At 40.2% G+C, this 23,676-nt stretch overlaps 1 protein-coding gene across 1 annotated transcript; it reads right to left on the reverse strand.

Moving 5' to 3' along the window:
- Positions 1–5,393: 5,393 nt before the first annotated feature.
- On the reverse strand, positions 5,394–23,247 carry LOC125257168 (endothelin-3). The gene is made up of 4 exons (XM_048173638.1): positions 22,887–23,247; positions 21,794–22,028; positions 16,964–17,101; positions 5,394–7,627 (listed from the first exon to the last, which is right to left on the reverse strand). The coding sequence occupies exons 1-4, from the start codon at positions 22,954–22,956 to the stop codon at positions 7,609–7,611; spliced, it is 462 nt and encodes a 153-aa protein (XP_048029595.1). The 5' UTR covers positions 22,957–23,247; the 3' UTR covers positions 5,394–7,608.
- Between the last annotated feature and the right edge of the window lie 429 nt (positions 23,248–23,676).

A 23,676-nucleotide genomic window follows, 5' to 3' on the forward strand; every position in this document is an offset into this window, starting at 1 on the left:
GGGATGGTGCTGCTCTTCTCTCTAGTAATATGGCACATAGTCTTAGAGCTGAAACATGACAAACTGGGGCCCAGGACAGGAAGCAGACAGACTGGCTAAACCGACCGTCTGCTAGCTGCCTCACGTTACAGAAGTCAGATAAATCCCAACACATAGAAACCCTTACACCTAGATATTATCACATAGAGACTGTGTCTGTACCCCGAATTAGTAAAAACAAAAAACTTACAAACCCATTCAATGGTAAAAATTTAATTGATGTTCAACAAATAAAAAATAGAGATAATAATGATAAACAAATGATAAAGCTTGGATTGTTAAATATTAGATCACTTTCTTCAAAAGCACTTATTGTAAACGATATTATCACAGACAATAATCTAGATGTGCTGTGTTTGACAGTTTTGACCTGGCTAAAACCGGATGATTACATTACTTTAAATGAGTCTAGTCCTCAAGGTTATGATTATCGACACAATCCTCATCAGAAAGGCAAAGGGGGAGGTGTTTCTGTAATTTATAGTAATATTTACAGTATCAGCCAGAAGTCTTTCAAATATAATTCCTTCAAAGTGATGGTGCTTTACGTAACATTATGTAAGTTGACATTTGTGCTGGCTACTGTATACAGGCCACCAGGACACCATACAGACTTTATCAAAGAATTTGCAGATTTTCTATCAGAATTAGTACTAGCTGCAGATAAAGTCCTTGTTGTTGGTGATTTTAATATCCATGTAGATAATAAAAAAGACTCATTAGGATTGGCATTTACAGACATTCTAAAGTCTATTGGTGTTAGACAACACGTGTCAGGACCCACTCATTGTCGTAATCATACTTTAGATCTAATATTGTCACATGGAATCAATATTGATGCCGTTGAAATTCTGCAGCAGAGTGATGACATCTCAGATCATTATCTAGTCTCATGTATACTACATTTAGTCAAAGAGGCTAAACTGCCTCCCTGCCATAAATATGGTAGAACCATCACTTCTACCACTAAAGATCGCTTTATAAATAATCTTCCTAATCAGTTTCATCACCTTAGCATACCAGACAGCTTAGAAGACCTCGATGTTGCAACAGAAACTATTGCCTCTGTCTTTTCCAGCACATTAGACTCAGTTGCTCCTTTGCATTTAAAAAAAGATTAAGGAAATTAATCCAACGCCATGGTACAATGAGCACACTCGGGCCCTAAAAACAGCAGCTAGAAAAATGAAGCGCAGCTGGAAGAAAACAAAACTAGAAGTATTTCGCATTTCGTGGAGAGAGAAAATTATTGAGTACAGAAAGGCCTTAAAAACTGCTAGATCTGCCTATTTTTCAAAACTTTTAGAAGAAAATAAACACAACCCTAGGTATTTATTTGATACAGTGGCTAAATTAACAAGAAATAAAGCTTCAACTTCTGATGTTTCCAAAGAGCATAGCAGTAATGACTTTATGAACTTCTTTACTTGCAAGATTGATAATATTAGAGAGAAAATTATAACCATGCAACCATCTACTACAGTCTTGTGTCAGACAATGCATTGTAGTGTCCCTGAAGAAAAATTCAATTCATTTTCTGCTTTAGGAGAGGAAGAATTGTCTAAACTTGTTAAATCATCAAAATCAACAACATATATGTTAGACCCTATACCTACTAAGCTATTGAAAGAGATGCTTCCAGAGGTCATAGATCCTCTTCTTAATATTGTTAATTCATCTTTATCACTAGGATACGTACCAAAAACTTTTAAGCTGGCTATTATTAAACCTCTTATTAAAAAACCACAACTTGATCCTAGAGAATTAGTCAATTACAGGCCGATTTCAAATCTCACTTTTCTGTCAAAAATACTAGAAAAGGCAGTTTCATCACAACTATGTTCCTTTTTAGAAAGAAATAGTATCTGTGAGGATTTCCAGTCAGGATTTAGACCGTACCATAGTACTGAGACTGCTCTCATTAGAGTTACTAATGATTTGCTCTTATCATCAGATCATGGTTGTATCTCTCTATTAGTGTTACTGGATCTTAGTGCTGCATTTGACACTATTGATCACAATATACTTCTAAATAGACTCGAAAACTATGTTGGCATTAGTGGAATTGCATTGGCATGGTTCAAATCATACTTATCTGACCGTTATCAGTTTGTAGTAGTAAACGATGAGAGGTCATATCAATCACAAGTTAAATATGGAGAACCGCAAGGCTCAGTACTAGGACCGTTGCTTTTCACTCTGTACATGCTACCCTTGGGAGATATCATTAGGAAGCATGGCGTTAGTTTTCATTGTTACGCTGATGATACTCAGCTCTATATTTCTTCACCTGACGAAACTTACCAATTCACAAAATTAACAGAATGTATAGCTGATATAAAAAACTGAATGACCAGTAATTTCCTACTACTAAATTCAGAAAAAACAGAGATTCTAATTTTTGGACCAAAAACTACTTCACATAATAACCTAGATTACTGTCTAACACTTGATGGCTGCTCTGTTAAGTCTTCGTCGTCAGCTAGGAACCTGGGTGTGCTCTTTGATACCAATCTTTCATTTGAAGGCCATGTTACTAGCATCTGCAAAACCGCATTCTTCCATCTTAAAAATATATCTAAACTACGACATATGCTCTCAATGAAAAATGCAGAACAGTTAGTTCATGCGTTCATGACCTCAAGGCTAGATTACTGTAACGCTCTACTGGGTGGTTGTTCCGCTCGCTTGATAAATAAACTACAGCTCGTACAAAATGCAGCAGCTAGAGTTCTTACTAGAACTAGGAAGTATGACCATATTAGCCCAGTTCTGTCATCACTGCATTGGCTTCCTGTTAAACATCGTATAGATTTTTAAAATCTTACTACTTACCTACAAAGCACTAAATGGTTTAGCTCCCCAGTACCTGAGCGAGCTCTTAATGCATTATAGTCCTTCACGTTTATTGCGATCTCAGAATTCAGGCCAGCTGATAATACCTAGAATATCAAAATCAACTGCAGGCGGTAGATCCTTCTCCTATTTGGCACCCAAACTCTGGAACAATCTTCCTAGCATTGTTCGGGAAGCAGACACACTCTGTCAGTTTAAATCTAGACTAAAAACACATCTCTTTAACCTGGCATACACATAACACATTATCAATTTATATTTTCAAATCCGTTAAAGGATTATTAGGCTGCATAAATTAGGTCAGCCGGAACCGGGAAAACTTCCTATAACACCAGATGTACTCGTTACATCAGAAAAAGAATGGCATCTACGCTAATATTAGTCTTTCTGTTTATCCTGAGTCAACCGGATCCGGGCCGTATCCAGCTGAGACCAAGGACCTGCGCCTTGACACGACCACAACGCAGCCCTGAAGTATCAGCAGAGATTGAGTCGACTAGATCATCCATTGTGAAGACATCATCAACACAACAGCCAGTGCCACAGTTCCTCAACAAACCGTCCATACCGGCGTGATGAATACGATCCTCAACTGGATGGAACTGAAATAAATATTTTGAGTGTTGCGATCCTATCAGATTTATGATAGCAACCTGATTCGTAACAAAGCACTGTTCGCCAGAGGAGAACTGGCCCCCTGACTAAGCCTGGTTTCTCCCAAGGTTTTTTTTTTCTCCATTTTAACACCTATTTGCCACTTGTTTGCCACCTGATGTCACCTGTTGGAGTTTGGGTTCCTTGCCGCTGTCGCCTTTGGCTTGCTTAGTTGGGGACACTTGACATTTGACTTGACATTTGATATTCAACAGTATTCTTGACATTTATTCAACAGTGCTTTGATCTGCCTGCATTGACACTATTCTTGAAGAGCTGCTGTGCAGCAAAAATTATGTACCAGTTATCAATGTAAAGCTGCTTTGATACAATCTGCATTGTAAAAAGCGCTATATAAATAAAGGTGACTTGACTTGACTAACCCTAACCAAACCCTACTCCTAACCATATAGATCTTATGCTCCAGAGAAACAAGCGCACTGCCATCTTTATAAAACTGTCTTTGAACTTCCGTTTTGCAGTCCGGATGCTGTCAAAGAATAATTAGCTAATTAAGTGGATTTACTTGTTGTAGAGTTAATTAAAATTATCATGAGCATTGTAATGTTTAAAGCAGATGTCTTAACAAATGTCAGTAGACCGGGAAGACTTTAAAATGAGCAGTTCATTCATAAATACGTAAGATCGCTGTGGAAATACAAACCGGAAGTCAAAAGACAACGAGCGCAACTCTACAACAGGTAAATCCACTTCACCAGCTAATTATTCTTCAACAGCGATGCCATAGAAATACAGGGCTACCGCAAAAACGGAAGTTCAAAGACAATTATTCTAAAGATGGTGGCGCGCTTGTTTCTCTGGTAAATAAGGTCTATAAGGGCCGGAACACACCAAGCCGACGGTCAGCCGTCGGGCAGTTTTTGTGCATCGGCCGACTAAGTTTTGGCCGACATGAGGTGACAACACCGTTGGCTTTCGTTGTTGCTAGTTCTTTGATGTTGGGTTGGTGTTTCTAGGCCTTAACAAGGACACATTAAAATGAAGTGTAACCCAAATATCTAAATATTCTTAAATCAAGATACATTTACTTGAGAAGCATATTGTCTAAATATATTAGGTCTTATTAACTGAAGAAAAAAGGTATCAAAATGAAGCGAGTTTGTGCTTAAAACAAGAATAAATATCTGCCAATGGAGTCAGGAAAAAATCTTGTTTTCCCTTTATTTTTCTGACTCCACTGCCAGATATTTGTTCTTGTTTAACTTAATTTTGATTTTTTTTTTTTTTTTCAGAAAACAAGACTTAATTTGACTTAAGTCATTTTGCTTCTCAAGTAAATGTATCTTGATATAAGATTTTGTAGATATTTGTAATTGAAAATAAGACAAAAATACTGAGGAAGAAAATGATTTTTTTCAATGTGGTTGAAGATTCTTGTATATGGATCATATGTGATTCATACCAGCAGCACCTGATATGAATCTTTTAGCATGAAATCAAGAATGTGACAAAGGTGGAATGTGTTTTGGACACAATGTTTCGTGATTTTTTTTTAAACCTCTGATAAATCAGAAAGATTTAGGTGGAATGGAAGTGTAGACTCCTTGGCTGGTGCCCCGAAATATTGGAAGGAATCATCTGACTCAATATTAATATTAATACAAAATATTAATATTAATATTTATGACCATAAATAACTACATTTGTGGTGCCCTCGTGCGAGGCTAGTGCAAAATCACTACAGAAGAATGTAATAGGACTCCATAAAACATTAATCTGTGACAGGAGTGCCAAAATGTTACCTTTTAATTACAAAATTGTGTCTTTTATCTGTTACAGAGAAGTAAAGTGAGATTGACATGTTCTATAAGTGTGTAGCTTTTGGTAACAAATGCATTGCTTGTTCTCTCGGATGAGAATGTCTCTGTTTAAACTATTATAGCTATCATCTATAGTAGCTTTGTCATGCTCTGCAGATAAAATGTGCCAATGAGCCAAAATCAGCCTTAAAGTGCAGTAAGTCATCCTGAAGGGGACACATCAAGCAAAAAAGTAACTGAATGCTCCAGGAAAAATATGGACTGTCCCGGGGAGATTTTCTGCAGTCAGGCTTCGCTATGGTCATATGAATAGAAATACTAAATTTCTCACTCAACACATGTTAAACGAGTTTTGTTTTTGGTGATAGATTCATGTGGATTAACCTCACTCATGGTCCGTCTCTTGGTGGTCTTGTAAAAATCTGAGAAATTGTTCATTCTCTGTCGGCTGAGTATAATAAATGTTTGAGTACTGGCCTGAAATCAGCATGCAGCCAACAAAAAGACATTTTCGTTAACGCATCATTATTGCATCAATTACGTAGTATTATGAATGCGATGTTTTCTAAGGTTGTGTGTAAAACAATGAGATATTTCTCTTTAGGATCCAAATGCCCATTCATTTTATTTTACAGTTAAAAAAACTGGTATGTTTTTAGATCATTGAAGCCTGGCCAGCCTTCTCATTCACTAAACTACCATATTTCAGGTCAAAATTAAGTTTTACTGCCATTGCTGTAGATAGATGTCTGTGAAAAAGTGCTTTTACACAGATAAGCTGTGAAATGTGTCATTCTCATTTGGCTTGATCTTCACAATATTAAAGAGTTGAAGTAATGTAAAATCACAAAGCCTATTATCTTTGAACACAATATTTCTAGATGAGAACTGTGATACACCTGTTTTTGATGTACACTTCTCTGTGTTTCTCCCATCATGCACCATGGGAAATGAGTCTGACCTCTTATTTCTCGGTTAGGAGGGTGTATTGAGGGCACATTCCAAGACAGCAAACAATTCTTGCCTGGCCCCCCGTGTGAAAGGATAAGACGTACCTTTGTGAAGTAATGAGAACGTATTCTAGCCTGAGGCCAGAAGGCATTCATTTTACATTTGAGCCGCAAGTTTCAAATTAGCTCAGCAGAATAATCTCAACATTCTCTAGTTTAATGTTTGTTTCTCACAGTTGAGCTCCATAGGGACAAACAATAATACAACTCATGGATACAAAAACAGAAAAGGTTTTAATTTAACAATAAACAGAGAATCTCTACAGGACTTTTTGCACAAATGACCTATATGTCGGCCATGAAAAGTGAGAACAGGCACAATCCATTTCAGTTAATGCATTTTATCAGTTTCATCTTTTTGTTTTTTTTTGTTTTTTGACTCAAAAAAAAAAAAAAAAGACTAAAAGCTTTGAATAAATAAAGGATGGTTTATCTTGTAATGGTTTGAAATATAATATAATATTGTAATTTTATTTCAATTTGGAGAATGTATTGTAAAATGTTTGGTTAGTGTAATAAATATATAATCTATTGAATATACTCTGTATCGCAGACAGTTATTCATATGTTGTGTATTATTGTGGCATTTAAAATGGACATCTTGTGGTTAGTCATGAAATACATGGTTTCCTTTATGCTCTGAGAGAGCCAGGAGCTTTCCTTTTGTCTGTCCGTTAATTATTTATACTCACAACGACACTTAATACATGTATCAAATTATGAAAGACCATATTAAATACAAACATATTTTTTAGAATAAGCCAATGTTGCAGTGAAGAGTTTCCTGTACAGTACATTTTATTTTAAATATATTGTTCAAGACATATTTTAAGAAAGTCATTTACACATTACATGATGGCGATTGGTCTAAAAAGTTTATTTATCCTGCATTAAAATGCTTATCCAACCCCACCATGCATGTCTGATTTGGAAGTCAGATCATAGTGGCAAGTCAAATTCAGACCATCACAGACATTTCACTTAAATGCATAAGACACACATGGCCACACTGAGAGTGGCGATCCATGCATCGCTTCTTCTTTAGCTTAGCTGCTGTTATGTAATTCTTACATAAGTACTCCCTAAAACATTCTGTTCCTTCGTTCAGCTCTTTAATTCTCCCTCTCCGTAATGGAATTCTGATGGCCTTCCTTTTGGACAGATATGAACCTTTTCTCTGAGGTGATTCTCCAGGTGTTGGGACAGAAGAATGAAGAGGCAGTCCAACAGATGTGTGAATATCAGTTTAGCTGTGCTCCAATCGATGATCATGTTGACCTGCCCCTACTGAAGGAGAACAACAGAAAAGAAAACAAAGTATTGATGGGATAGCGAAAGCTGGTGTAAGTTAAATTAAATTCTATTAATGAAAAGAGTCACATTGTATGCGCCTAAAGTTTGAAGTTATTTAGATAAAGATAACTTTATCTAAAAAACAACAAATAATTGTACTGTATTACTACATAATCTGTACGAATCCACACATCCCATTCAGATACATATTAGACACACAACCCTGGCTTAAAGGAAAAATGTGCCTGTGGTGACATTTCTGCTATGATATTATGTTACTTCTTGCACATTTCGTAACACTTTCAAAGTGACATGTCCAATGAATGGCACTAAAAGCAAGTTTAGTTTTAACTGAAACAGATGAATGTGAATCTTGCAATGTTATTATGTTGGTAGTTATATTGTGGCTGTTTGGAAATGAATGGCACTAAAAGGTTAATGCTTTATTACATTTTTTTGAAAATAACGTACAACCAGGGGCGTTTCCTCCGAGGAGGCAAGGGAGGCAGAAAATAATCCTTATTACAAACATAAATCAATGCAAATATTACAAAAAGTCACAGGTAAAGGTGTAGCGGGAGTGCCTCCTCTGAGCCCATTGAGTTTTAACAGACCCTCTAAAGTCTGCGCTGGGTTTAGTGGGGGGTAATTGAGAATGAATGGGGGAAATTCACATGAGAAGAGGCAATGCCTCCATCGTGCTATGATTGGATATGATCAGTTAAGATTGGATATTGTGGCGAGGGGGCCGTGGTTCAGCGAGGTCTGCAACTGGAGAGAGCGTCGGGAGACGCGTGGTAAATGAGTGGGTTAAATCTAAATTACAAACACCTGTTTCTCAATCCAGTAATTGGCGCGGAGACAGGATAAAGCGCCAGGAGAAGCAGGAGTGTGCGAGAGAGAGAGGGACTACTGACTGAGATCACACACACACCTGTCTTGGACTGATCGGGAGATCATACTGGAGTGAAGCCCTTCTTCGGATGTGGATTATTTGTTGTGCATTGCACAGTCTTTTTTGTTGGAACTTTGTTTTATGTAATAAAAGCTCAGTCAGTAGTCAAAGTCGACCCTGTCCTCTTCCTTCCCTACGAACTTATCTTTCAAAGTACTACACTGGTGCCGAAACCCGGGAAGGGAGTTGGACGGCCGCTGCCATGCAATCATCGTCCTCCGTGCGGTTTGTGGATCTCATCGCATCCCTCGCGGTCCTACATCAGGAACAGCATCAAGCCCTGCTGGATCTGAGAACCGACCAGGAGCGTCGGTTTCAAGCCATCCTTCAGACCCAGCAGGAGGACCGCGAGAGGTTCCGGAGCTGGATCGACCGGGAGGTTCGCACGGAGTCCACCACGCAGTCAGCTGTGCAAACCCACCTGCCCCTGAATAAAATGGGACCCAATGACGACCCCGAAGCATTCTTGGATTTGTTCGTCACGTCAGCGGAGGCTTGCGGTTGGCTGCGGGACCAATGGTCCCTGCGATTGGTGCCGTTGCTGTCTGGGGAAGCCTATTGGCTGAGGGAAGCGGCGTGGATCAGGTCATCGATCGTGTGGTGCTGGAGCAGTTTATCACTCGGCTCCCGAGGAAAACAGCCGAGTGGGTCCAGTGCCACCGCCCCACGTCGCTGGACCATATGGTGGCGTGCCAAGGGGTCGGCGAATCTCTACCATCAACCTCTCTCTCTCCCTCTCTTCCCCTCTCTCTCTCTAGACCTGTCCCTCTCCCCAGGTCTCGTCCACCCGGCCCACCTCGTGGGCGGGGCGGAACTGAACAGGGACAGTTCTCCGGAGCCAGAGCCCCGCCCAGGGGGGGCGGGACCATCTGCTGCCGGGTTGGACCCCGCTCCTGCTTCTCCCCTCTCTCCGCGCCAATCATTTAACCCACTCTCTGCCACGAGAGCGGCGGGCAGGTCTGGGCCGGCCTGTTGGCGTTGCGGGGACCCGGGGCATTTTGTGGATAAGTGTCCAGTGATGGAGGTGGGGACGTTGATCCGGGTCCCGGACGACTCGCAGACTGCCCCTGGTCAGGCTGGCTGGTACCAAATACCTGTGAGTATCGAGGGGGGTACCTATCAGGCTTTGGTGGACTCAGGGTGTAACCAAACCTCTGTTCATCAAAGTCTGATTTCATCTGGGGCATTGGATACAGGCCGCATGGTTAGGGTACGGTGTGTGCACGGGGATGTGGTGAAATACCCTATTGTGCCCGTCATTATTCAATTTAAGGGTCAAAAGCATAGTGTTGAGGTGGCAGTTAATCAGCACCTCCGGCATCCGATAATTTTGGGAACAAATTGGCCAGCATTTGATAAATTATTGGGTTGTTTATGCTTGGATGCCTCTTGGGGGAAAAAAAACGCTGGATAGGGAAGTGCGAGTGCAGGTGGGAGAGACTGACCGGGGACCAGTGAGCACAGCTTCAGAGGAACAGAGCGAAATTGGAAGACTGATTCTTTCAGATCGCGATGATTTTCCTCTGGAGCAGTCTCAAGATGAGACGTTAAAACATGCATTTGAAATGGGCAGTACCATCGACGGTCAGCCTCTCCAGCCTGGACGTCCGCTTTCTTATCCATATTTTGTGATTATAAAAGATAGGTTGTATCGAGTGACCCAAGACACTCAGACAAAGGAAGATACAACACAGTTGTTAGTTCCAAAGAGCCGCAGGGAAATGCTTTTCCAAGCGGCTCATTCTAATCCAATGGCGGGAAATTTAGGACAAACAGCAACACTAAATCGCCTCATGACCCGATTTTTTTGGCCGGGCATTCACGAGAATGTGCGCAGGTGGTGCGCGTCTTGTCGTGAATGTCAGTTGGTAAATCCACCGGCCACTCCAAAAGCGCCGTTGCGCCCCCTCCCATTAATGCAGGTCCCCTTCTAAAGAATTGGCATGGACCTCATCGGGCCATTAGAGCGATCAGCGAGAGGGCATCGTTTTGCATTAGTCATTGTGGATTATGCAACGTGATACCCCGAAACAGTGGCTCTCCGCAACATTTCCGCTAAGAGTGTTGCGAACGCACTGTTTAGTTTAATCTCCTGAGTGGGGATTCCGAAAGAAATCCTCACTGATCAGGGCACGGCGTTTATGTCATGCACGTTACGCGAACTTTACGAATTGTTGGGCTTTAAATCGATTCGTACCAGCGTCTTTCACCCACAAACGGACGGGCTGGTCGAACGTTTTAACCGCACGCTTAAATCCATGATTCGTAAGTTCGTTCAGGAAGATGCCAAAAATTGGGATAAGTGGTTAGAACCCCTGTTATTCGCAGTGTGAGAAGACCCGCAAGCCTCCACGGGGTTTTCCCCCTTCGAGCTTCTCTTCGGACGCCACCCCCGCGTGGTGCTGGATGTCCTAAGAGAGACTTGGGAGGACGGACCGTCTCAGGCCAAAAACGAAATTCAGTATGTGATGGACTTGAGAACAAAACTCCACACTTTGGGACGGCTATCCATGGAGAATTTGTTACAAGCCCAGCACAAACAGAGCCAACTGTATGACAGGGGGACTAATTTACGCAAATTTTCACCGGGAGATAAAGTGCTTGTATTGCTCCCCACTTCAAGCTCAAAATTACTGGCAAAGTGGCAAGGACCGTTTGAGGTTACACGGCAAGTTGGGGATCTCGATTATGAGGTAATACGATCGGATAGGAGAGGAGCACGTCAAATTTACCACTTCAACCTCCTTAAAAAATGGAATGAGGCAGAATCAGTGATGCTGGCGACGGTGATTAGCGGGGAGGATGATCTCGGGCCAGAGGCGAATGTCAAAAAACAATCCCTCGCTCTGGCCCCAGGGGGAGATCACCTCTCGCCCTCCCAACCGTATAAGTTGCCTGAACATAAGAAAAAGGTAGTTCAGGCGGAATTAGGGGCAATGCTTGAAATGGGAGTAATAGAAGAGTCCAGCAGTAATTGGGCGAGCCTGATAGTTTTGGTTCCCAAAACGGACGGCTCAGTTCAGTTCTGTGTGGACTACCGCAAGGTGAACGCAGTGTCGAAATTCGACGCGTATCCAATGCCACGGGTGGACGAGTTGCTTGACTGGCTCGGTACGGCTCGATATTATTCGACACTGGACTTAACAAAGGGAAATTGGCAGATCCCCTTGTCGCCATTATCCAAAGAAAAGACAGCTTTCACGACGCCGTTCGGATTACACCAATTTGTTACACTTCCATTCGGGCTGTTCGGGGCACCGGCTACCTTTCAGTGTCTCATGGATAAAATTTTGCGGCCCCATGGTGCATATGCTGCTACCTATCTGGATGATATTATTATCTTCAGTAATGACTGGCAGTGGCATATGCAGCATTTGAGGGCCGTCCTGAGATCGCTGAGAGGAGCTGGGCTCACGGCCAATCCGAAGAAGTGTGCAATTGGGCGCGTGGAAGTAAGGTATCTGGGCTTCCACTTGGGGAATGGACAGGTGCGTCCCCAAATTGATAAGACAGCAGCAATTGCGACCTGTGTGTGCCCCAAGACCAAAAAGGAGGTTAGACAGTTCCTCGGGCTGGCGGGATATTATAGAAGGTTTGTACCTAATTATTCGGACCTCACCAGCTCGTTGACTGATCTAACTAAAAAGGATGCACCAGATATGGTCCAGTGGACGGAGCTGTGCCAGCAGGCCTTTACCCAGGTGAAGGCTGCTCTATGTGGCGGGCCACTGCTTCACTCTCCTGACTTTTCTCTCCCTTTTGTGTTGCAGACTGACGCGTCGGACAGGGGGCTGGGTGCTGTCCTGTCCCAGGAGATAGAGGGGGAGGAACGTCCGGTGCTGTACATTAGCCGTAAGCTCTCCAAGAGAGAAGCTAAGTACAGCACCGTAGAGAAAGAGTGTCTGGCCATTAGGTGGGCCGTCCTCACCCTCCGCTATTATGTCCTGGGACGGGAATTCACCCTCTGTTCGGACCACGCTCCTCTGCAGAAGCTCCACTGCATGAAGGATACCAACGTGGAAGGTGGTCCACAGGTCGGGTGTTCGGATGGCTCCCCGGCCTGAGTCGGGCGGTGGGGGTATGTGGCGAGGGGGCCGTGGTTCAGCGAGGTCTGCAACTGGAGAGAGCGTCGGGAGACGCGTGGTAAATGAGTGGGTTAAATCTAAATTACAAACACCTGTTTCTCATTCCAGTAATTGGCGCGGAGACAGGATAAAACGCCAGGAGAAGCAGGAGTGTGCGAGAGAGAGAGGGACTACTGACTGAGATCACACACACACCTGTCTTGGACTGATCGGGAGATCATACTGGAGTGAAGCCCTTCTTCGGATGTGGATTATTTGTTGTGCGTTGCACATTCTTTTTGTTGGAACTTTGTTTTATGTAATAAAAGCTCAGTCAGTAGTCAAAGTCGACCCTGTCCTCTTCCTTCCCTACAAACTTATCTTTCAAAGTACTACAGATATGATTGATTTGTGCGATAAATCCAGCCTCTTATTTTAATCTGTGATCAGTGTTTATTGAGCTTGATGACTGATGATCTGAAAATATTAACAGCTGAACATTAGTTTACAAATAAACTATATTGTTTAAATGGTTACTGCCTTTAGTTATGATAAGGGTAAAAATATAAAAATACAAAATACAAAAATACGAAACACTAAATTAATGAGATTTATACTTGGTTTTAAAAAACAGAACATTACTTACATAGTTAATGTAAAAATACAAAATGAAACTGTATTTGGTTTCTCTTTTTTGATGTAATGTTTATTTAACCAGGAAAATGTGACAATATTAAGTGTAACTGGGACATGAATTTACATTTGATTTATAAATTATAAAAAAAGTGCTTCACATCACAAGTGCAATGCTGTACCAGGTGAGCTACTGAGCAAGTTTACTATATAAGACACGCCACACAGCTGGTCATGTGATGCAAATGTCAAAAATGTATTAGTTTACATACCATGCATTACAATAAGAGTGTTTTGAGATCATGCCATACATTCTTAGGAAGAAAATTCAAAGGGGTTCTATATAGAACATTTTCTTCTAAGAGTGTTTTGTAAGGAACTGCAAAAAAAAAAAAAGAAAAAAGAAAAAAGAAAAAGAAAAGTTCCCTTGCAAATGGGAACTCTACACTTCATCTTGGATGGACGCTATGGGGACGCCATCAGCGTATCCAGTGTCTGAAGCATGTGTGAAAACACTCCAATCTGATTGGTTGGTGACAGTCTGCGTTGTCATTAGCAGAGCACCTGGATGTATAAGAGGGTGCCCGTAGTACACGTCATCAACTTTTTTGTCTTCAGGAGCCGTTTGTATTGTCAGTGCGTGGTGAAGACAGGATCATGGAAAATCCTAGCAAGCATTTTAGGAAGTGTACTGTGCTGCAGGCCAACCAGGCAGATCTGCTAAAAGATCTGGATCAGGGCCAGGGACTGTTCCCTGAAGCGGTTGCTGAACTGCGCCCCACCACGGATCTAGCTCTCCAGGCCACTAAACAAACAACTGCTGCTATCAGTCGCACGATGGCAGCGATGGTAGTGATGGTGGTCATGGAGAAGCATCTGCGGATGAACTTGGCAGACATCAGGGAGAAGGAAAAGAATTTTCTCTTTGATGGCCCAGTCTCACCCTCTGAACTTTTTGGCACATCTGTTGAGACAGTGGTCGGAAAGTTTAGAGAGGCGAAGATGTAGTCAGCAGTGTTCAGGAATTACATCCTGCGCCGATCCAGATCCTGACTAAAGCCTCTGGTGGTTCTGGCCTGCCTCAGTCCGAATGCTGATGAAAAAATAACATTGTTCATCTTCTCTCTTTTCTTCTCCTTCAGACAAAGAAGTTGATGATGTGTACTATGGGCACCCTCTTATACTTCTGGGCGTTCCTCTAATAACGTCACGGACTGTCGCAACCAATCAGATTTTAGTGTTTTCACACGTGACGCAGTGTCCCGTTCCCCTTTTCAGGGAATGAGGGTTACAGTTTTAACCTAATTCATCCTTTTTTAATCGATTATCTACCCCTGTAATCATAGTTTGTGTGAAAAGGAATAAAAGTTTTCGGTCTTTTACTGCCTCTGCTCTTCATTTCAGCTGAAAACTGAAACATTGAGTTTTAACAGACAGCCTAAAACAGTGGTCTCAAACTGCCGGCCCGCGGGCCATTTACAACCCCCCCCCCTCCACCCGGCCCGCAACTCATCTCAAAAATAAAACAGAATCCACTAAATTATTATTATTATTAGCTATTAGCTATTAGCTATTATTCTCTAGTTGTCTCATACCATATTCCATATGCAAAAAAAAGTTGCCGTTCTAAGGGGCCATTCACACATTCACATACGTTTCTCCTTCTTTCCAAAGCGTTTGTGCTCCCGTGGCGTCTGTCAGTGTTATGGAACCATGAACTGCGTAGTACTACATTAACACTTCAGCTACTACTATTAACTAATATAGAAACAAGCTTAACTAATTATTAAGTGATATCAAATTTAGAAGATAGTTCCTTATTAGCTAATCAATAATTACCTATTGAGATTACCATCATTAATAACTATTAACTAACGGACAAATTGTAAAGAACATTATCGTGTGTCTGAGATGTAATCAGTCATCATTTTTACTCTAAATATAGTCAATAAAATGCATCATTAATTACTCAGGTGTTACCTAATCACTATGCAGCAACTACTAGTGATCAGGAGCATTATTTTAAAGTGAAAAACATCTTTTTCACTTTAAAATGGTCCTGATCACTAGTAGTTCTTGAAGAATGACTAGGTACTTGAGTAATTAGTGATGGATTTTATGACCACGATGAGAGTAAAAACAGACAATTGCTTACATCTCAGACACTTTAATGTTGTGATTAGTAATTTAAATTTGATATTACTTAGTGATTAGTTAAGCTTGTTTCTATATTAGTTAATAGTAGTAGCTGAAGTGTTAATGTAGTACTGCATTACTTCCTGCTTAGTTACTTATTAATGGCGGACCATTATTCTAAAGTGTTACCCTTGCATTAGCTCTACTACTGGATGTATTTATGGAGATGAGAAATAAAAACCCGCCCTGTACAGCTATGATCAGCTGTTGGCTGAGCTTTCGATGTTGTTAAGGAAAGGCCGAAGCTCATCGGTTGGTCCTTGTCATATGAAAAGTTGAGACGTTTTCATCTCGCCTTGCCTGGAAAAACAAGCGCACCGCACCGCATCGCTTCTGTTATGAGCGTGCTTGCCTAAATTACAGTAAAAGCACTCGCGCAAGTCGCGAGCGTCGATATAAACCACCGAAACGCGTCTGATGCTACCAATAAACGTTACCGATGCTCAAACAGCATCTTGGGCAAATGTGATCAGCTGTGTGAGCAGAAGCGCTGACGGGTGTCTGGCAAGAAATAGAATAGTGTACAAATGTATTCAGGGATTGCATTTGTTCAGTACAGTGTTGTTCAGTGCAAGATTTTGATTTTATTTAAGCTAAAATAAAGTAAGGGAAAATATTTGCACTAACTGTTAAAAACTAATACTGTATGTAACAATGATACAGACACTGCTGTTTATATTTTTTTTTAAGTATGGCAAAAACATTTTTTAGAAATGAACACTTTCTTGTGCTTGAATGTTAAAATGGCCCTCCTATGAGTTGTCAATCGCAGCAACGGCCCCCAGTCAATTTGAGTTTGAGACCCCTGCCCTAAAGCCTGCGCTGGGTTTAGTGGGGGGTAATTGAGAATGAATGGGGGAAAGTCACGATATGATCAGTTAAGATTGGATATGATTGACTTGTGCAATAGATTTATTCAGGCCTCAGCCTGAATAAAGAAAATATTGGTCTTAATAGAATTATTAATTAAAATGTAAGTAAACAACTCAGCCACTTAGATATCACCACTTTATATCACGTCAAAATCAAACTTGAAATGGCCTGAAAACATGATGACTGTGGGGGTTTTAGTGAGCAGTCAGCTGAAATTAAAGGTACATCTTCATATCTGTGATCAGTGTTTATTGAGCTTGATGACTGATGATCTGAAAATATTAACAGCTGAACATTAGTTTACAAAAAAATATATATTGTTTAAATGGTTACTGCCTTTAGTTTTAATGGAGTAAAAATACATACAAAACACTAAATTAATGAGATTTATACTTGGTTTTAAAAAATAGAACTTTAATTACATAGTTCATGTAAAAATACAAAATGGAATTCTAAGTTTTCTGTATTTTACTGCCTCTACTCTTCATTTCAGCTGAAAACTGTAGTGAATTGTATGTAAAGCTTTGTTTTGTTTTGCAAAAATGTAGGTAAAGGCACATTTTTTCAATGAGCTGTTGGTATTTTAGTGGTTTGAGGGTTTATTATTACCTCTGACTGCAGAAAGTGGTGCACTCTTGGTCGCTGTGTAAAGCACACGCGCAGCGCTGACCTCCTGCGCTGCCCTCAGCAGAACGCCGTACCCGCTGGGAGCCTCTATAACTTGACATGCCATATGGGACAGTGCGCCTGCCAATACAGAAAGGGGAAAGGGTTATGACCTTGGAGTTACAGAAAACACTACCGCAGCACTGCCTAAAGGCAAACAGCGAAAGTGAGAAATGCTTTCAATGCTTTGATTTACTTAGGATTTGACCCAGCTTCTTTCTTTTTTTTTAAGTAAAGTTCAAATTCTCTCTCGAAATTATACTATATATCATGTCTCCATCCACCTTAAAATGTCAGAGGCTGGAAGTTTAAACCAGAAGGATTTAATGTGAGTCTTTATGCAGTGTTTCACTGCCCTAGTTTGATCTCTCGTTTGCACTCATGGAGCAGGTTACATACACAATCGTTCAAGAGGACTGAAATGTGACACTGAACCATGCATAATGTGGAGGTCAGAAAACTGTCAGGACCATCCCAGATTATAAATGTGATCGGCATCCCAACCTCACTGTACAAACACCTATGAGCATGGATTGGAATATGGTAAAACACATAAAACTGAGATAACTGCACTCTTATTGATGGCTGTCAGCATTATTAAATGAGCCTTAATGTTTAATAAATATGCACACTCTTAGAAGAAAGCTTAAACCTTTAAGAGGTTCTTTCAAGTGCTTTGTATATAGAACCTTTTAAGGATTCCCATCATGGGTTCATTTAATGGATTTAGTTTTCATGAATTCATTAATTTTGTTGTAATTCATTTTTAATTTCATATTTTATGTATTAAACCGCTTATAAATGTACTTTATCACTAGAAAAAAAGAGAAATAACCAATGAAAGTATTATGCAATTATTTAAGACATTTCTCCTTTTTGGCATAATGCGTTCTTTAAAACTGAGTCAAAAAGAACCTTTGATAGTTCTATGAGTACAGAAACTTAAAGGCTTCTGTCAGGCGCTTCACATGTAGACATTTTTAGGGGTAACCATCATGGGATCATTTAATGCATGATCATTGCATTTTTTTTTTTTTTTTGATTACATTTTATTTATTTAACAGCTTGTAAACATACTTTATCATATGAAAAAAAAAAACTGAAATAACCTATTAAACATTAAAGCATTATGCAATCATTTAAGATGTTTCTCCTTATATAGAACTTTTTTTGGCATAAAGAGTTCTTTAAGATTGAGTAAAAACCCCTGGGGTTCTATATAGAACCACACTGAACCTTTTTTCCCAAAGAGTTACAAGGAAGCATAGAACTTTAGAGAATGACAGGCGTATCAATTCTGCAGAAATCTAGAGCTTTCAGCATGAGCAGATTCTGTGTGCTCATGGGCAAGAAAGTTAGAAGAAAAACATATAAATGTAGTAATATTTAACAGTAAGAATAGCAGATGCTATAAAATACACAATCTATGTGTTTCATTAAAAATACACCTCAGCTCAAAAGTGCAGACCCTAAGACTGATCATACACATCAGGGTTAGTTTGAGGAGTGTAACAGCTCATTGATTACATGACATATCTCAGTTCAGCTCATCATGGGCCACCTTTCAGTTCATTAGACTTTGTGGTTTTTTTGGTAACACCTCAATAAATGACTCTTATGTCGAATGAAGCAGATTCCGAGGCTCAGTAAATATGAACAGCTGTACTCAGGGAGCTACAGGCCTCATCTGCTAAGAGTTACTCCTGCAAACATCCTGTCATGAAAGCATCTCTTTGATCTCCGTCTTTTCTCTTTAGCCAGTATTATATGCCCATGAAACATTTCCTGAAACTACTATGGCTCTCTTAATAAAGATAAGTTACTCTAAGGACAAATTAATCATCATCATGCACAATAAATTGTTATTATGAACATTTTGGATAAGATTCATGAATGTGAATTGTTTAAACTACACAAGACGTTCGCAATCTTATCTCTGATAAGGAGGGGGCAGGCCAGAAATAATTCAGTTTTGACAGAAAGGAGAACGTTTGTCCACGTGCCTCTGTTGAGTTTTTATAGACTGCCAAATGTAATAGTTCACCTTTCCTTCTAAGCAGTCATATACAGTTACAGTTAAAATATAATGCAGCAAAACATTTTTCATTCCTTATTTTTCATTTCAGCAACCAAATTTTAATTGTTTTATTCTTCCATTTTTCTTCTAATTAAATGTCACAGTAGTTGGTGGTTTGATTGTTTCATATATTTTACAAGTGCATCACATCTGTGCAGTAGATTGTCATTTATTTCCCCAAGAAGGGTTATGGTTATCAAGAATCAGAAACTCTTGCCACATTAAGTTTTACTTAATTACAAATGTTTTGGTTTCTTAAGGCAACACCATGGAACATTTGCTCACGGTTCCCCCATGTGGTTGATAAGCGCAATTGTCTGTTACCAGTGTCGTAAATGCTGTCGCTGTAATAAGCGTCCCCGTGGGCAGCGCAATATACATGAACTTGTTGACTAAGCTGACGGAACTGGCAAATACAGAAACCTCTTTAGAAACCATGTCCACCGACCAGGTAAAGTAGCCCGTGGCGGGTTACGCTAAATGTTCTACAAATATCATTACATAGTTTTATTTATTGTTACTCCAGAATTGAAATGTACGCTGACAAAAATAACTCTAGTATGTTAGCCTAGTTTTTTTGCTTGCATAGTTCATATAGCATTGTTTGCAAAGGGTGTAATTTGTATAATAGAATAAAATGTTGTCTGCATGGTTTTGAGACTTGCATATTAGATTGTTTTGTCTTTTAGTTAGCTGTTGGCTAACTCCACCCGGGCTATGAGTAAAATATGTGACGTGTGCCGTAAAGCAGGTCGCACTCTTCCGCTGGCAGGGGATGGGCGGGGCTGTGTGTACCGACCCGGACTGCGTCCCACTCCACTTTTAGACATGCACTCGTGAACTTCCCTAAGCACTTCCCCTCGTGGGAATCCCTGCCGCCATTTTGAAGTGTGTTCATGAAGTTTATATGGACAGACCCTGCTCCCTCGATTTTGACCGAGGGAGCGAGTCTACTTCATATATACACTTCAGGCAGCTCCTTATACCACAGTGCATCACGATTGTGACGTCACTACATATTACTTTTAATTTACCCCACCACAAACAACTCTGTGACATATTCATTTTTTTTTAAATATCTAAAACAAAATATCCCAAACACACCTATATACATATAGAATGCTGCATTAAACAGTTTCGTAAGAGAAAAAATGTAAAAAATAAATCAACTCCATAGCAGATTCCAAGTGATCAAGGGCTTAAAGGTGCCCTAGAATCAAAAATTGAATTTACCTCGGCATAGTTGAATAACAAGAGTTCAGTACATGGAAAAGACATACGTTGAGTTTCAAACTCCATTGCTTCCTCCTTCTTATATAAATCTCATTTGTTTAAAAGATCTCCGGAAAACAGGTGAATCTCAACATAACACCGACTTTTACGTAACAGTAGGGATCATTAATATGTATGACCCCAATATTTGCATATGCCAGCCCATGATCAAGGCATTACACAAGGGCAGCCAGTATTAACGTCTGGATCTGTGCACAGCTGAATCATCAGACTAGGTAAGCAAGCGAGGACAATAGCGAAAAATGGCAGATGGAGCAATAATAACTGACATGATCCATGATATCATGATATTTTTAGTGTTATTTGTAAATTGTCTTTCTAAATCTTTCGTTGGCATTTTGCTAATGTAATGTTAAATGTGGTTAAAGTTACCATCGTTTCGTACTGTATTTACAGAGACAAGAGCCGTCGCTATTGTCATTTTTAAACACTTGCAGTCTGTATAATTCATAAACACAACTTCATTCTTTGTAAATCTATCCAACAGTGTAGCATTAGCCCGTTAGCCACGGAGCATATAGCCTCAAACTCATTCAGAATCAAATGTAAACATCCAAATAAATACTATACTCACAGGAATCGATGCATGCATGCAGCATGAATGACGAACATCTTGTAAAGATCCATTTGAGGGTTATATTAGCTGTGTGAACTTTGTTTATGCACTGTATAACTGCACTTATAGTCGAGAGCTCGGAAGGGCAGGGAGCGAGAGATTTAAAGGGGACGCGCGCTGAATCAGTGCATAATTAATGATGCCCCAAAATAGGCAGTTAAAAAAAAATTTATTAAAAAAAATCTATTGGGTATTTTGAGCTGAAACTTCACAGACACATTCAGGGTACACCTTAGACTTATATTACATCTTTTGAAAAGACGTTCTACGGCACCTTTAAGATGTTCCAATTCAGCCCTTTGCAAGGGTTCCGCCAGTAGTGGGCAACGTAAGCAATGACGTACATCCGACTCAACGAGACTGAGGGAAGTTAGCGAGGGAAGGCCATAAAAAAACGCACTGAATGCAGCCCCGTGGCCGCTAGGAGGCAGCGGCAGTAGAATTCGTCCGGTTAAGAGTTGTTCTACCACTGAAATAATTTAGAGACTTAATAATTCTACACAGTGTTGCTTTAATGGTGTTCAAGTAGCCTAGGCTATTCATAAATGTTGTCACATTTATTCAGTATTATTTATGTTATGCCATCATGTAATGCCGATTAAAAATTGTTATAGCCGTTGTTAATACAACTCTGTCTTTAAAGTAAGAGGATCAGTAAATCCATCCAAAAATATTACCGCATGTCATGAACACACTCCCACACGGCAAAGAAAAGCCTTTGTGGGGTTCGAGCACCTGTTGATCTGGACGTTATTTGATGGGCAACTCAACAGCCTCAGAAACTTACTCTGGTGTGTTGATCCAGATGATGTCCAGGTGACAGTAGTAAACACACTCCTTGTCTTTGTAGGTGTAACATGTGCATCTCTTGGCTCTCCTCCGTGGTTTTAGGAGCTGGCAGAAATAACACGCTCCAGGTTTATTAGCAGAATCACCAAACTGCTTAGGAGTCGCACTTGATACTTTAATTAAATCCTTCGCGGTGTTTTTCACGAGCGCATCTTCATGAAACGAGGAAAAGCCTGAAAATGAAAATGCTTTAATTAGAACAATGGCAACTCTATACATTCAAATGATCTCATGTTGCAGCAGCACTAAAATGTGACGATAAACGCCTTTCTATCTGACTCTTTTTTCTATAAATCATTTTACACGGTCACTTTAAACGTTCAAAGTATGTAGCATTCACCTTGTGATAGATGTATTATCCTAAAAATTTGCTTAATGTAAGAATGTATTCAAGTCCAAAATAGGCCTATAATTTCGCCTTATTATGGGTGACATTGAAAGTAGCTTATTTTAAGGGTCAAGCCAGGTTTATTCAGGGTGCGAACTATGAGGCACAGGGTCACAACCCAATAAGGAAGGGTTGAACCCTGAAGAAATTCGAAACAAAAGGTTTCAAACTTTAAGGCAAAGATTTAGTCAGAGCGCGTATTTTCACCTCAGGAGGAGGTAAACAATATGATTCACGCTGTTCGATCACTGCCGTCGTTGTGCATCAGGTTTTTGACGCCAAATTACAATTTGCTTTGCATCCGAAAATGATTTTTTCTTCACATTTACTTTGCGTAATTTAGAATATGTTTATTTCTTAAAAAAAAAAAAAAAAAACATTCCTTTAAAATAGTCGGCACCACTGAATGCGCACCACTGAAGTCACCTCGATATAAAACAACTCATATTCATCATCTAACACCTCAATTATGCGTCTATACAATATAAACTGGCATTTTTAAAGTTTTAAAATATAAAGTGTTCTGTGCTTAAAAGTAGCCTATATATGTATTTTTGTAATAATATGCACAGAGTGATTTTAGTCAAATAACCGTAGGCTACATAAGTTTTCTTCATGTAAATGCAATGCAATCTAAACCCACCGTTGGCCATTGCGACTGTTAGTCCAATAAAAAGCAAAATTCCCAAATGTATTAATGACACATTGGCCATCCCAGTAATTCCAGATAGTCTCCGTGAAAAAGATCAGTTTAAAATCCAGGATTGACCAGAAGCGCTGAGTGATCCAACTGCAGTTAAAAGTATCATTTTGCTCGTTACTCTTTTATTCCCACATGGATGCAGCAGTCTGTCATTTGTTTCAGATTTGCGGGGTGCCAGAAGAGCGGAGCGCGACAGAAAAGCATCCTCAGGTTTCTGCAGCAGCTGGTATTAGTTGCTCTCAATTCCCCCTTTGAGGATTTATAGTGAGCACTTATCAGCCCGCGAGGCACCACCCGCTCTCAGATCTACAGCTGAATCAGTTGTCATATGTATGTCATTAAATCACACACACACGCAAGAGAACGTTATTTTAATGCCATCACCTAATGCCAAGTCTCTGGTAATTACAGAGGTCAATGCTTTCAACATTTTATTTATTCTGACAATGCTTCCCCCCAAGCGCTTGAGACATTACATGCCCTATCTGCAGACCCATTAATCAAAGGACCACACTGGAGACTCCAGAGCTGTTAGTAAAATTCAAGTGGGCATATAAGGGTGGCTAAGGCCCAGTGGGAGCTAATTTGTTTGATAAAAATAAAATTGATTCAAATAAATAACCAGGGTTTGTAAATATACTACACACTGGGTCGTTTTTTTAGGGGCTCCAGACAAACGGAGGGGCTCAATCTCAAACTCTTCATCATAGAGAACGCACTGAATACTGCA

The sequence above is a fragment of the Megalobrama amblycephala genome, linkage group LG21 (genome assembly GCF_018812025.1).
Source record: "Megalobrama amblycephala isolate DHTTF-2021 linkage group LG21, ASM1881202v1, whole genome shotgun sequence".
In the NCBI taxonomy this organism is placed as follows: domain Eukaryota; kingdom Metazoa; phylum Chordata; class Actinopteri; order Cypriniformes; family Xenocyprididae; genus Megalobrama; species Megalobrama amblycephala.

Bases quoted from the DNA above. Each gene is read 5' to 3' on its own strand.
- LOC125257168 (XM_048173638.1), bottom strand. From the start codon at position 22,956: ATGGCCAATGTGTCATTAATACATTTGGGAATTTTGCTTTTTATTGGA. The intron at 22,029-22,886 runs GTGGGTTTAGAT...TTTCATTTTCAG, and splicing joins AACAGTCGCAATGGCCAACG to GCTTTTCCTCGTTTCATGAA. The intron at 17,102-21,793 runs GTAAGTTTCTGA...CTGTATTGGCAG, and splicing joins ATCTGGATCAACACACCAGA to GCGCACTGTCCCATATGGCA.